This window comes from Garra rufa, chromosome 6 (assembly GCF_049309525.1).
Source record: "Garra rufa chromosome 6, GarRuf1.0, whole genome shotgun sequence".
NCBI lineage: Eukaryota > Metazoa > Chordata > Actinopteri > Cypriniformes > Cyprinidae > Garra > Garra rufa.
The window spans coordinates 38,840,706-38,855,614 of record NC_133366.1 but is presented as its reverse complement, the minus strand read 5'-3'; the positions used below and the strand labels follow the sequence as shown (position 1 = coordinate 38,855,614).

Genomic DNA, 14,909 nt, shown 5'->3' with positions numbered 1-14,909 from the left:
TGTATTATATTTCCTGTTCTTCCATTTTAACTCAATAAAAATTTAATTTTTTCGCCACTGACTGTTACTGATTGTTATCAGCTACAACAAGATGTCTGCTGTCTTAATGAATGTAAATGTCCTGTTATGTGACTACAAATTATAGAGAGCTTAAGTCTGGCTTTAAGAACAAATGATGCAAGCAAATTACTGTAGTTACAGTAACTAGTAGTTATTATGGCCCTTGTGTGAACTTCACATCTCAATTTAAGTAACCTTTCTAAAATGCAAGCCTGTAATGCTCATAGTCACAGTGAAAGGTGAGCAGTGGTAATTGGAGTCTCTCATCCTTGTTTGTGTGTGCGCATGTGTGTGTGTGTGTGTGTGTGTGTGTGTGTGTGTGTGTGTGTGTTTGCTGGTTAAATTTTCATGTCTTTTCCAGGCTAGTGATTTATAATTCTGTCAGGTCCTGAACCTCTTCCAGAAGGAACATCTGTTTGGAACCCTTTAGATCCTCTAGCTGTGCTTGTGTTTGTGTATGTGTGCATGTTCAATAGGTAGTCCAAATTTAGCTGTTAAAATGGTGGCTTGTGCTGGCATTCTCAAGTGTGTGTTGGACAAGCAGGATAGATGCTTTTGGACCTGAGATCCTTTAAGGACGCTTTTTTTTTCTTGCTCACTCGCTCTCTTTTCCTCTTTTTGCTTGCTCTCTTTCTTTGCCCTGGCTGCTAGCGCTAGGTAAAATGAATCATGCAACCTATGGCTGTGTGTGTGTTTGTGTGTGTGTAGGGGTTGTTGCTTTCTGGTGTCTATTTTACAAAGCTTATGTGTGTGTTTGTTATTGATTGCTGAAAGCGCAGCATAAATCATATCTTGATCAGTCTGTTTGTGGTACAGCAGAACTTGTTCAGTGGTCAGATTGATGTTGTACATATGGGAAAAGCCTGTGTTCTTATGTGTGTGGAGCGAAGGCGAACATTCACCACAATCCCACCAAAATACTTTATAATGCTTGACATCTTTTTAATATCACGGGTCCCATTCGTTTTCCCGTGAGGGTTAAATTGAATTCAGCGGCTGCGAGTGTGTACGCTAGAGTGTGTGTTACACCGGTCCGGCATAAAGCATGCCAGTGTGACAGAAGCTGCTAAACTTGTCTCATTATCCCATAAATATTCCCCGCCCTGTTCACGGTCACCTAGCATCCCATCCATCAATCAAAGCCCGCTGCCATTGCCGAGCCGCCAACATATCCACGGCAACCTTCTGAGGGAGCGCCACTTAGGGCCTGATACAGAGTCCATTACATGCTCCAACCAGATCCTGGCTGATTATAAAACGCTTTTAGCTTACAGGAGACAGTGTGTTCTAATGGATCGCAGTCTTCTCTTTTACCTTCAATTTAATAAACAGTTATATAATGCAGCTGATCTCATTTCCAGATAAATGTAAGAGTTATATGGGAAATGAATTGCTATAACGTCTGGATGCTTAGTTGGCTGTAAAGTTTATGCAGCTTCTGACAGACTTGTGCTGTCTTTTGCTGCTTCATGAGTTTATTAGGGGCCAAGCACCTATTGTATCCATTGGATTTCTTCTTCTTCTTCCATTCTTAGGTCTATGGCAGCCTATAGAATCGCTTGAGGGATGGTTATAAAATTTGGCATGCTGATAGGGTAGAGTCTCATCAATAAAACCAGCAAATTTGGTGTCTCTAACTCAAACTCTCTAGAGCCACCACTTGTACAAAGTTTCACTCATTCTTATGCTAATAACTTTTAAACTGCAAGGTCTAGAAGGAAAATTCTTTTACCTCAGATTCTAATTCCGTGTCAGATGGACTCCAAAATTTCTAATTTTACAACTCAAGATTTTTAATGGTTTGCAAAACCTACTTTTTCAAACTCATCGTAGACGGTTCATTCAGTTTTCACCAAAATTGGCACAGATCATCTGCGGACCATCCTGGCAAGAAGTTATCAAAAGCTTTTTGATAAACCCATCCATTCTCTAACACTGTGAAAACGAATTTGATGAAAAAAGCTCACCAGACCAGCTGGCTACATCTCTCCAACGCTTTGTCATATTCAGACCAAACTTGATGTGTGTTATGATAACCATGACCTGAGACTATCTGCACAGTTTAGTGCACCTAGGTCGGTTATTTGTGCTTATAACTTCTGAATGGTTCACAAAACTGGTCTCTTAAGATTCAGTGCAACATGCCAAGTCGAACAATACCCAATCTTCCCATGTCAGCCATTTTGGCTGTTCAAAATTTTTCATTTTATTGTAAAATGCTATATTTTATGAACACATTGGTGTATCATTATGAAACTCTGTCCACACCATAACAATTTGACAAAAGTGATGAACCAGCAAATCATATTACTAGTGATTATATTTATGATTGTCTAGGCATTTTGAGTGGAAATCATCCTAAAAAGCTTTAATTACTCATTATTGTAGTTGGACTGATCCTCCATGTCATGCTTAAGTCCTCATTTTGCCTCTGTTGTGCTTGGCCCCTTAATTGCTGCTTGCAGCTATATTTAAAGATTGTTTTTATTTAACAACCATTACTAATATTGATTTCTGCTAGTAATAAAAATGGAGAACCATTTTCTATTTCCCCTTTTTTGCTGACAAAATAAGAAATGAAAATAATAATTACAAAGATAAAAACTATCTATTATATTTTTTTATTATATGTGACCCTGTACCACAAAACCAGTCTTAAGTAGCACTGGTATATTTGTAGCAATAGCCAAAAATACATTGTATGAGTTAAAAATAAAAAAAAAATGACAAAAATTATTAGGATATTAAGTAAAGATCATGTTCCTTGAAGATATTTTGTAAATTTCCTACTGTAAATATATTAAAACTTAATTTTTGATTATTAACATGCATTGCTAAGAACTTAATTTGGACAACTTTAAAGGTTATTTTCTCAATATTTAGATTTTTTTTGCACCCTCAGATATTCAAATAGTTGTATTACATACATCAATACATCAATGGCTGAATTGTTTTTGATCAAAAACACAGTAAAAACAGTAATATTGTAAAATATTATGACAGTTTAAAATATTTGTTGCTACATAATTGTCACAATAATTCTATTTTAATATATTTAATAATATAATTTATTTCTGTAATGGCAAAGCTGAATTTTCAGTCTTCAATGTCACGTGTTCTTTCAGAAATCATTCCTAATACGCTGATTTGGTGTATATATATACTATCACTTTTGATAAATTTAATTATTTCTTAGTAAAAAAAAACTTACCCCACACATAAATAAATATTTATAATAATATAATAAATATTATAGTTATTTATTTATTTATTCATTCATTATTAAAACCATGATGCAGCATTGTTTTACTTGTGAGCACTATTTTTTCTGGTAAGTTCAGAGTGTTTAATGGCATTATTGGATTCTGTTCTTTATAGGCTGAGATGGGAGAATCTGATATAAAAGAAAAAATAAATAAATCTATAAATCAAGCTGATTATCATTCTCTCTTGAAGGTTTATATGCAGTTTTTATTATAGAGGTGAAGGATGCCTAGCTTCAAGGCCGTCATTGAGGAGGGACAACTGGGAATGCCGTCCCGGACCCTGTGACGAGCGGAGGCCCCTAAGGGTCTCTACCTCATAACACTACTCGTTGCACCTGGACGAGTGTGGGCACACCCATAAAAACTTGGTCCTGGGTCGGGTGAATTTTAGCATCAGCCCTGCCTGGCATTACCGGGAGTGTCTGTTTTAAACTAGGCCACATATTCCCTCTCCTCTCACGACGCAACCTACTAAACCAGTCAAGCATAGAGACCCAATAAAACTTCGTCACTCTTCTTTTTTCTCCTGTCTTTCCCTCCTCACTCCTCTCACCTTTGCTCTTCTCTCAGCAGACCCTTGTTAATTGTATTGATCCTAATCTCTGCAGGCACTGTCCGCGAGTGACCTTACTCTAGTGGATTACATCAGAATTACAGCTCCACTCCACATGAAGTGGACGCATCCGCTGGGCTTACCTCATATGAAAGACCGCTGATCGGCCTGCAGTAATTGAATGTGCCCCAGGGGTGCTCTGAACCGCCCCATAAAGGGCCCGACGCAGGAAATCAGCACACCCTAGTGCAGTGTATAAGGTTGCTAAGCGACATTTAGCCTTTATCAAAGATTGCCACCAAACCAAATGATCAGCATCACTTTAACATCTGCTGGGCCGTTTACAAAGCATTTTTGATCAAATAAAATCATGCACGAATGCAACTAATGCACATTTATGGACAAATGTGGAGACAGATTATATTTAATTATTTCTCTCTTGTCTAAAGCTCTTATGAGATAAGGTGTTAATATAATGGAAGAGCAAAGGTTTAAAACCTGAAAATTAATATACACAATACTGCAACCTACAGGTAACACTGAGGTGTTACAACTAAGGTCATCACACTCCCTTATTTCACTATATTAGCAGAAATGTTATAGTAGGCAAGGTTGCTGTTTGCTTATGACACGTGAGTATTTACTTATGATAAATGAATGACAACTCAATTTCTCTTTTTCTTCCGCTCTGTAGATCAGTATATTTATGACTCATCTTTCCAACTATGGGAATGACCGCTTGGGATTGTATACGTTCACTAATCTGGCAAACTTCCTGAAATGCTGGACCAACCTGAGACTCCACACACTTCCTCCCCTGCAGCTCGCGCACAAGTACTTCACACTCTTCCCAGAGCAGAGACACCCGCTATGGCAGGTCAGTCATGATGGAAAGACACAAATTGTCTTATCTTAAGTTACTTTAACATTTTATGATGTTAGCACTTTATGATTTTTTCTAGTTTGATGAGAACTAATTCTAAACAATATTTGCATCAATACACTACCATTTAGTATTTTTTGGAAAATTTAAATACTTTAAATAATACACGTTAAACTGATAACTGATCAAAAGTGTCACTACACAGTGGAGATCAAAATGAATGAATCTACAGGTCTAAAAATCCTTGATTTTATCTGAAATATTGTTCTCTTCTTCACTCAAAATTTGAAGGAGTATTAGCTTTAGGTATAGCGCTGTTCTTCTAACATGTTTAAGAAAATATCCAAGGCATTTCAACAATAGTAACCACTGTAGCACAGAAGAAGAATACAGCTAAAATTTTGAAGGGCTACAGCTGTCGGAAATTAGTAGGAAGTGTAGAGGCCCTTGCTTTGAATGACTTCCGCACATCTGCCGCAGGACATCACTAGTTTCTCACACAGCACTGGTGTGATCTTTGTCCACTCTTGTTCCACTTTCTTTCATAGTTGGGTAGCTGTAGCTATACATTTGTCGGCAAGGATTTTCCAGAGTTTTTCAGTCGGCTTTAGATCTCTAGGCCGCCCATTTCATTATTTCAATGTTCTCAGCTTCAAGGAACTGCTTTACCCGTATTGCAGTGTGACAGGGCCTTCTCTTGCATGAAAATTGCAGGCTGATTGGGAGATACTTGCAGGGAAGGAACTCCTGCTGCAACAAAACATCCCACAAACCATGACACTTCCTCCTTCACCTTTCACTGACTTATTTACACACTTGGGTTTCAGTCTTTCCTCAGTTTGACGCCAAACAAAATGTTTCCCATCAGACTCAAATAAGTTAAACTTGCTTTTATCACTAAAGTGAACTTTGGACCAGTTTTCCTCTCTCCACACAACATGCTCCTCAGATTCTCTCTGACAATGAGAGGTTTGATCACTGCAGAGTGTGTTTTCAGTCCGACTTCTCTTAAATGTGCCGAGACTGATTCTTACCATGTTCAGCCCTGAACTGGCAAGCAATTCCAGCTGCAGTATTGAACCGTTTTCCCATTGAGAGTCTCTGCATTATCCCGTCTTCTCGTGCATTTGTCTTACATGAATGACCAGCCTTTTGGGGAGGACTTGAATGAATTAGTGTCATTGTAAACCTGCAGTATTTTAGAAATCACCGATTTGGAATGACCAGCTTCTCTTGCCTCTGAAAGGCCCTTTGACCTTCATCTGGACAACCTTCTGTCGCATGGTTTTAGTCTCCTTAGAACAGCCTGCCATCTTGCATCTTGCAAAAAATTGGAGGTATTCTGCCAGTTAAATAGGGTTTGTCATATAATTAAGGAAATTAGCACCAGGTTCCAGATTAACACCTATAACTTGGAGGTATCTATAAGTGTTCTCAAATTTTGATCAGAGTTCTTTTTCAGATGTCTCATTTAAGTTATTTATACTGTGCTTTAGAATACAATACATTTTTTGAAAAATATGCTTAAAAACTGTCCTTCTCCTAGCTCCTGTTAGGATAACTTCAAATAGGACTAAGCAGTGACCTTAAAGTTTAGGAAATTATAGGTTGTTCTCTAATTTTGATCTCCACTGTGTGTGTATATATACAGTCAAGCCCGAAATTATTCATACCCCTTGCAAATTTTGATTTAAAGTTACTTTTATTCAATGTTTTTTTTTTTGACCGGAAATGACACAGGCTTTTGCCAAAAGATAATAAGAGGATGTACAAGAGGCATCATTGTGGAAAAAAAATATTTCTCAGCTTTTATTTACATTTGAACAAAAAGTGGCATGTCCAAAATTATTCATACCCTTCTCAATAATCAATAGAAAATGCTTTATTGGCTATTACAGCAATCAAACACTTCCTATAATTGCTGACCAGCTTTTTGCATGTCTCCACTGGTATTTTTGCCCATTCATCTTTAGCAATGAGCTCCAACTCTTTCAGGTTGGAGGGTCTCATTGCCATCACCCTGATCTTTAGCTCCCTTCACAGATTCCCAATTGGATTTAAGTCAGGACTCTGGCTGGGCCACTGCAAAACGTTAATGTTTTTGTCTGCTAACCATTTCTTCACCGCTTTTGCTGTGTGTTTTGGGTTGTTGTCATGCTGAAATGTCCACTGGTGCCCAAGCCCAGGTTTCTCTGCAGACTGCCTGATGTTGTTGTTGAGAATTTTGATGTATTGCTCCTTTTTCAAGGTGCCATTTACTGTGATTAGGTTCCCTGGTCCACCGGCTGAAAAACACCCCCAAAACATTAGGTTCCCACCACCATGTTTGACAGTAGGGATGGTGTTCTTAGGGTTGAAGGCTTCTCCTTTTTTTACGCCAAATGAAGGCTACATCATTGTGGGAAAACAATTCAATTTTTGTTTCATCTGACCATTCATTCCGACCACGTCCTCTGAGATTTTTCACAGTGCAGAACATCTTGTATTTTTTAATAATACTTTGCACTATAGCCACTGGAACTTCAAAACATTTAGATATGGTCTTATAGCCCGTTTCTGACTTGTGAGCAGCCACAATGTGCAGCCGCAGGTCCTCAGTGAGCTCCTTTGTCTTAGCCATGATTGTCCACAAACCAGCAACAGAGAGCTTCTGTTTTTCACCTGTTGAGTTGATTAAAACAGCTGTTCCCAATGAATCAGGGTAATTAGGATGCTTTAGAACAGCTTGGACTATTTGGAATTGTATAGAACTTTGGATTTTCCCATAGACTGTGACAGTTTGCAAAGGGTATGAATAATTGTGGACATGCCACTTTTTGTTTAAATGTAAATAAAAGCTGAGAAATATTTTTTTCCACAATGATGCCTCTTGTACATCATCTTATTATCTTTTGGGAGAAACCTGTGTAATTTCCGGTCAAAAACTTGCTGGTTAAATAAAAGTAACTTTATGTCAGAATTATGTATACATATATACATATGATTTGATATATATATGATTTTATTTTATTTTCATAGACACCAGTCAATGCTTTTTGAGACTTATTTTATGATTACTTTTAAGATTACAGCATCTTTAACCTTACATAAAATGTCCTTAAGAAATGATCACAGGTAAAAGCAATCCTGTGCAAACTGACATAAAAAGCCCACTCTGTCACCTGTAGACCTTGTAACTATGTAGTACATCAAGCACTCCATGTGTCTCAAGTGGATGTTGACCAATGAAAAGCCACCAGAAAATGAAAGGATGCACTTAACAACTTCTCACAGGGACAACACTTGGATTTATGGGAGTTTTGCACAATTTTAGCTTATTTTTGTTTGGTTGCTCCAATTATGTATTATTTTGAAAAGATGCTGCATGTAGGTGTTAAAGCTTTGCCTAGTTTTTTGGATAAATTTCTCATCATGTGCAAATTGATGACACATACAGACATCTACAGTAACAGTACAGTAACGTTACATTACAGACATTCTGTATGTCCTGAAAACAAATCCCATCCGAATAGGGCTCTAGAACATCTATTAATATCTGTCATATGAAATCTGAAGATGATCTCAAGGATTATCCATATACTGTAAGCGTCAAGCTGCAAACCCTGTCTCGTCCACTGTCTCCATTCTTCTGTTAACAGATCATATATTAATTTGATTGAACTTTATGCCTGATCTTGTTTACGATGTTGTGCTTTAGAACCCATGTGACGACAAACGACATAAGGACATCTGGTCCAAAGAGAAGACCTGCGACAGGCTGCCCAAGTTCATGGTGGTCGGGCCTCAGAAAACAGGTAATTCTGTTCTTCTGTTATGAGAGAGTGTTTCTTCCGTCTTTCCTTTTTCAGGGCTTCAAAGCGGCATGTGTGTGCGTGTGTATCTCCTCGCTTCGCTGTTCCCCTTGATCCTGCTTCATATCTCACCTTGTGCTGCTAGAAATGATGAAAGTGCAACCACAGGCGTTCAGCTCTAGAGGAGAACAATACAGACACATCCCCAGAGGGCTTTGGGGTAGAACAAGGGAAAAGACAGAGCGCTGTTTTGGGGCTGTAAGATTTTGATTGGTGTCAAGACACTGTCTTGTTAAACACTTCTCCTCTCTGCACTCATCTTCTTTCCTGCTGTATCACAAACTCGCAACACACACACAGAAAAAAAAAATCCATAAGGTAAATGGTGTATTGATCCCATGTCTCTTAGTTTCTCGGTCTGTGGGCTGAATCTCCAGGCCTAAAATGTTTCTCTTCAGCGCTATCAGCTGCACATATAATTTCATCATTAGCAGGGGAAGGGCTTGTTGATTTACTTCTCCTCCTTCTTCCTTTCTCTCCTGCCCTCTTCCTTTCTCCCTTCATCTCTATCTGTCTCTCTCAACAGGCACGACGGCACTCTACCTCTTCCTGATCATGCATCCCTTCATCTCCAGCAACTTCCCCAGTGTGAAAACATTCGAGGAAGTTCAGTTTTTCAACACCAACAACTACCACAAAGGCATCGACTGGTGGGTGTGAAGTGGCCTCCTGCACACCAGACACTTTCGTGCATGGGATTCACTTTGTTAAAAGTGTTTTTGAAGGAATACGCAATGGTTATGATGCCACATAAGTGGTTAAGGTGTAGCTAATGAATATTAAGTAGGTTATGCACAAATAATTAAAGGGATAGTTGATCCAGAAATGAAAATTCTATCATTTATTACTCACACTCATGTCGTTCGAAACCCGTTAGACCTTTGTTCATCTTCAGAACACAAATTAAGATATTTTTAAAGACATCCAAGAGCTTTCTGTTTTTAAGAGTTTTCATTTTGGGGTGAACTATCTCTTTATACATGATCTTCTACTGTTTTTGAAAATATTCATAGTGATGTATTGATCTGGAGAACAGTATTGTTTCTTTTCTAAGTCAAAATTGTAATATAAATAATATTATTACAAACTAAAAATTAAATATGTATTTTTGTTAGAATTTCTATTCTTAAGTTCCTACGTTCTCATTAAACTGTTTTTTTTTTAAAGGAGCAATTATTCTCACTGGCATATTCAAGTGCTTAAATATGTTTGTGGCAAATTGAATTTGAAAATGTCAGTTCTTCATCTGCTACTGTCAATTTTAGGGTTTTATAGGCCAGGGGATAAATTGTTATTAAATTTTAAATTGTTGGTCTAGTGTTAACGTCTTGCGGCAACTTGCTAATTACAATAAGTTCATTCATTATTCATATTTTGAAATTTTCATGGGCCAAATCAAATCATTTAGTGCTACCTTACATGCAGAAAATATCATAGAGAGAACCCCTGAAGACCCTCATGACTGGGTGTCTTTTAAAAATATATCTTAAAATAATTTGATAGTTAAAAAATGTATTTTACATTTTAAAAAAATGTATTGAAATATATTTGGGAAATGATAAATGTGTATACTAACATGTACGGAGCTACACACATGACATGCCATGAATTACAAATTTGTTTCCATAACTTATTCATTTTTGGCCACATTTGATTAATTTGTTCTCCCTCAAGGGAACAAATTAGTACAAAATGGCCATGAAATATGTAAAACTAGGTAACAAATTAATAAGTTGCAGGAACAAAATCTTGTTTTTGTGGACACAATATGTTGTGCGGGACAATAAGGGCAATATTTGACTTGGTTAAACTAGATTTTTAAAAGATATTCCCTTTTTTTTTTATCTTGGACAGTCTTATTTGTCATTGACCTAGATAAGCCTTAAGCACTTTTCATAAAGTAGTGGGGACAAAATCTTCCATGGCAAAATGTCCCACCGTAAATGACACCTATGCTTGTGTGTGCATGCATTTGTCTTTGTGTGAGTTTTCTCTAACTCAATACACCTCTTTTCTCAAAGGTACATGGAGTTCTTTCCTGTACCCTCTAATGTCAGCACAGATTTCCTGTTTGAGAAGAGCGCAAATTACTTTCCTTCTGAGGAGACGCCCAAAAGAGCCGCTGCTCTCTTGCCTAAAGCCAAAATCCTTACTCTGCTGATCAACCCTTCAGACAGGGCATACAGCTGGTACCAGGTATGACACTGACCGTTCACAAAGCAACCACTAGTAGAATTTTCCAAATTTTCCAGTTGTGTGGATGGGTGAAAGAGACTGCTGTACAGCAAAATGTCAAAAAAAGTCAATGCCATTGACCATGTTTACATGCACAAGAGTTTACTAATATTAATTAGGATTAGGATTTTGATTGTGTTTTGAAAATTCATACTGTCTGCACAACTGTTTTCAACATTATAGATAATCATAGGAAATTTTACTTGAGCACCAAATCAGCATACTAGTATGATTCACAGGAATAAATTAATTTTAAAAAAGATATTAAAATTGAAAACAGTTATTGTAAGTGGAATAGTCATTTATATCTCTTCATATTCAGACAAAGATCATTCTAATTGCTTTGTAAAGCTGCTGCAGTGGCAGCTGTGAAAAGTCAAGCTGTCAAACAAGTACATCAGAATACATAAAACATTCATGTGATAGGTACATGAGAATGAGAATGAATGTGCTGTGCAGAATTACTAAAATGCAGTTTAATAAATGCAGACAAGAGGCATTTATTATTCTATAAAGGAATGAAAAAATAAAAGAGAGATACAAATTCATCCATAAAGCCAAAAACTAAAAGAGCTGTCTCTGATTTAACGTCCGACGAAACTGCAGGTACACATTACTCTTTCAGACCTAAAGAGGGCAGTGTGTTTGATAATTTCTCACACCTTCACTACATTTACTCTTGTTTAGTGATAAGTGGTATATATACAGCTTAAATACATAAAATGAGGTCTTGTGTGTATGCGTGTTGGGGGTGCTTGGTGGATTTCCGTAGGAAGCAAGCGTGCACATGTTCATGTGTGATATTGTGGAGAGATTGAATATGTGTAAGTGTGAGTGAGAACATCACAGGGTGTAAACGCAAGTTAGAGTCTGTGTGAGGCAGAAATCTCATCAACAGCATGCACAGGAGGGCACAGTATGAAGCTGCTACCGTACACCACAAGAACATGAACGATTTTTGGATCTCATCTAATGTATTAAAAGTATATTATTCCAGATTAAATACAGTTTAGGCCCTATACATTCTCTTGCTTATTGCTTATTACATGGCTACTTAAATGGGTTGTGAACTGCCTTTTCATTATTTTGTACTGTTCTCTGATGTCCCCTTATAATGTTATCAAGATTTTTACATCAAAAAACATAATTTAGAAGTAATTGACCATATTTACGGATTACTTTCTTGTTTTAGACAAGCCAGCTAAGTAATTTCCGGTCAACTGTATTGTGCCGTAATAGGAGTGTACTTTGCTTGTTTTCTCTGCATAATCCGTTCACAATCAAAAAAAAAAAAAGTCTTGTTTGTCTAAGAGGACCAAACGTCCATTCAAGAATGACAAACGCGAGTTAAAAAAAATATGCGAGTAAATCGGCTTAATATGCGCGAGTCATTGCTTAGATTGACAATAATAATTGGACGAAACATCTGACAAGCTGATGTAAAAAAAGATGTGCATTAAAGCTTAGAGCTGTGCATTAAATGATTTAGACTAAATTCAGAGTAACAAAACTACAGCAGCAACAAGTTTGTGTTGGTTAAATATAGGCTATTTAATAACTTTTACAGTTCAAGATAAAGCTTAAAAAAATGTAGTTATTAAATTATATAAAATGTTTCAAATTCATATCGATTCATATTGAGTGCATTATTTAATTCTTATACCATTAATATTGAACTTATTTAATTTGTAGTGAACTATATATAAGTTTTTAAATTGTGTCTGAGCTTATTTATTTATTTATTTATTTTAATGACTTTCTGCACTTGCTATATTATATACTTCAGTGCGGTAAAAGTAGTACAATTTATTATACTAGTACTTTTATGATAAATCGAAAAGCAAGACGTCTTGAAAAAACCAAGTACTATGGAGTTAAAATGGCAGCTGCAGCCAATGATTGATCCTCTGCTGCCATCTTTTGGTTATATGGGTAATTTCATGTCATTTTTATCTTAAAACGATGTTGATTTCCGTGAAAAGACCATTTTTTTCCATGTCGTCTTTATAAATGAAAAGTAAAACTTTGAAGTTTGCATATGGTCAATTGGCTATTTTTTATCCTGTTCATCATCAGAACCATCAGAACTCTCTGTTTGAATAGTCATGGGAGATTTTAAACTCGGAAGTAAATGCCCACTGCTATGATTGGCCAACAGTTGTGTATGTTTGACAGCCCACATCCTTCACAGATGGGCACTGCTGAGATTTAGGTTAAAAACGCATAAATATTCAGTACATATCAAATGATCTGTAATAAAAGACAAAGCAATAGTGACCTCATAATAAAAACAGTTACTCACACTTGTGTGGTGCAACATTTCTTTAGGATCCAAAAGTCAGCACAGCATCGTCTTTTAGTTTCAATCTTTCTGAAATTCTTGCATCGAATTATGCTTTGTTTGTAAATGAATCCGTGGTAAAAGGACTGAGTTCTTTCTAGGGCTACCCCCTAATAGTTAACAAACCGTTAGTCGACGAGAAGAGGCTTGGTCGACCAAAACTTTATTTTTTTTCACAGAAAAATAATTCATTCCTGTAGCGTGAAAGCTTAAAAGTAGAGCACTTATACTGCATGACAGATAGAGGCGCCGGTGTGGTCACTTGCTCTTAAAATACATTTTTGCTTATACAGATAAAAGTAATACATCTTTTGAATCTGTAAAGACTCAATGTTTATTTGTGTGTACTCACTAACAACGAAACCTTGCACTGTTGTAAAATAAAGCAAACAGGACGTGCTTTCTGCCGTCTCTGTGAACTTGAGTGCAAAACTTTGAAACTGTGTATTATCCTTACATATTAACCAATTCAAACAGAAAACAAATACTCTCAGGTTATGTAATCCATATGAAATGTACATACAGCCTCATAACTACTGAGAACACTGACAAGTCAGTGTTTCCGACTTTATCTCTTATGCCAAAAACAAAGAAAGCGCTAGTTTATCGATAAATTATTAAAACGTAAATGCAGTCTCTTTGCAGTTTTTTCCAGACACATTTCAAATTATTATATCTGCTGGTGCACTGTGGCTTTTTTGTATGCACTTCAGCACTTATTAGGCTTATTTATATGGTTTATTAAGAAACGTGCAACTAATAGTTGTCTAATGCTTAAAATGAACATCTACAAGTCGACCAGAAAAATCTTTATTCGAGGGCAGCCCTAGTTCGTACTAAAGCTGTCTGGAACTTCATTAAAAAATAAAGTTCATCCACTTTTTCCTAACATTGGGATCAAAAGAAACGCTATGCAAAGACTGTTTTTCCACAACTTGGCACTGAACAGTGTCTTGTTGTCTTTGGTGCGTAGACCTGCATTTGCCTCTCGTTATTTACACTACATGCACAAATCAGTGGGGGCGGGACTAAACAGGCAGCGATGTAGAAGCAGGCGTTATTCTTCCTCTGCGGAGGCAGTGTTTAGCCACACTATTACGACATAAAGTGGCACATTTCACAACCTGTCATTTTTTATTCAACTGGCTTCAGTATAAGCTGTTTTTAGACTAACAAGAAAGTTTTGAGTTCTGAAACAGGATGTTTTTATAGTATAATGACCTTTCGTATTTTAATTAATGACCAGTCAAAAGCAGAATATATACTTCATAGATGATTTAAGATATTTAAATCCTTGTGCAATTGGTTTTGGTTTTTAAAACTGTTTTAATTTCAATGGCAGCATCAGAGGGCTCATGAAGACCCAGCAGCGTTGCAGTTTAGTTTCTATGAGGTCATTTCCGCAGACCAGCTTGCTCCACCTGAGCTGCGTTCTCTCCAGAACCGCTGTCTCGTACCTGGACTCTACGCTACACACCTGGAGAGATGGCTCACATACTACCCTCCAAACCAGGTAACCAATCTGGACCACCCCTTGCTGATTTCATTATTTTTACAATACATTTTCTAAATCTTGTACTTCCTGTCTGTCTCTCTCTTCCTGTAGCTAATGATTATTGATGGACAGCAGTTGAGAAATGACCCAGCTAAAGTGATGGACGAGCTTCAGAAATTTCTGGGTGTCACTCCCTATTACAACTACTCCCAGGCACTCACGTAA

At 37.0% G+C, this 14,909-nt stretch overlaps 1 protein-coding gene across 1 annotated transcript in view; it reads left to right on the top strand.

Annotated features, from left to right (window-relative positions):
* The window catches only part of ndst3 (N-deacetylase/N-sulfotransferase (heparan glucosaminyl) 3), a 71,067-nt gene extending 56,158 nt beyond the window's left edge, over nucleotides 1-14,909 (top strand). Inside the window, exons 7-12 of the mRNA XM_073842399.1 lie at nucleotides 4,574-4,756; nucleotides 8,460-8,556; nucleotides 9,140-9,263; nucleotides 10,635-10,809; nucleotides 14,532-14,702; nucleotides 14,796-14,909. Of these exons, the coding sequence (XP_073698500.1) occupies nucleotides 4,574-4,756; nucleotides 8,460-8,556; nucleotides 9,140-9,263; nucleotides 10,635-10,809; nucleotides 14,532-14,702; nucleotides 14,796-14,909 (864 nt within the window). The remainder of the gene's footprint in view (nucleotides 1-4,573; nucleotides 4,757-8,459; nucleotides 8,557-9,139; nucleotides 9,264-10,634; nucleotides 10,810-14,531; nucleotides 14,703-14,795) is intronic.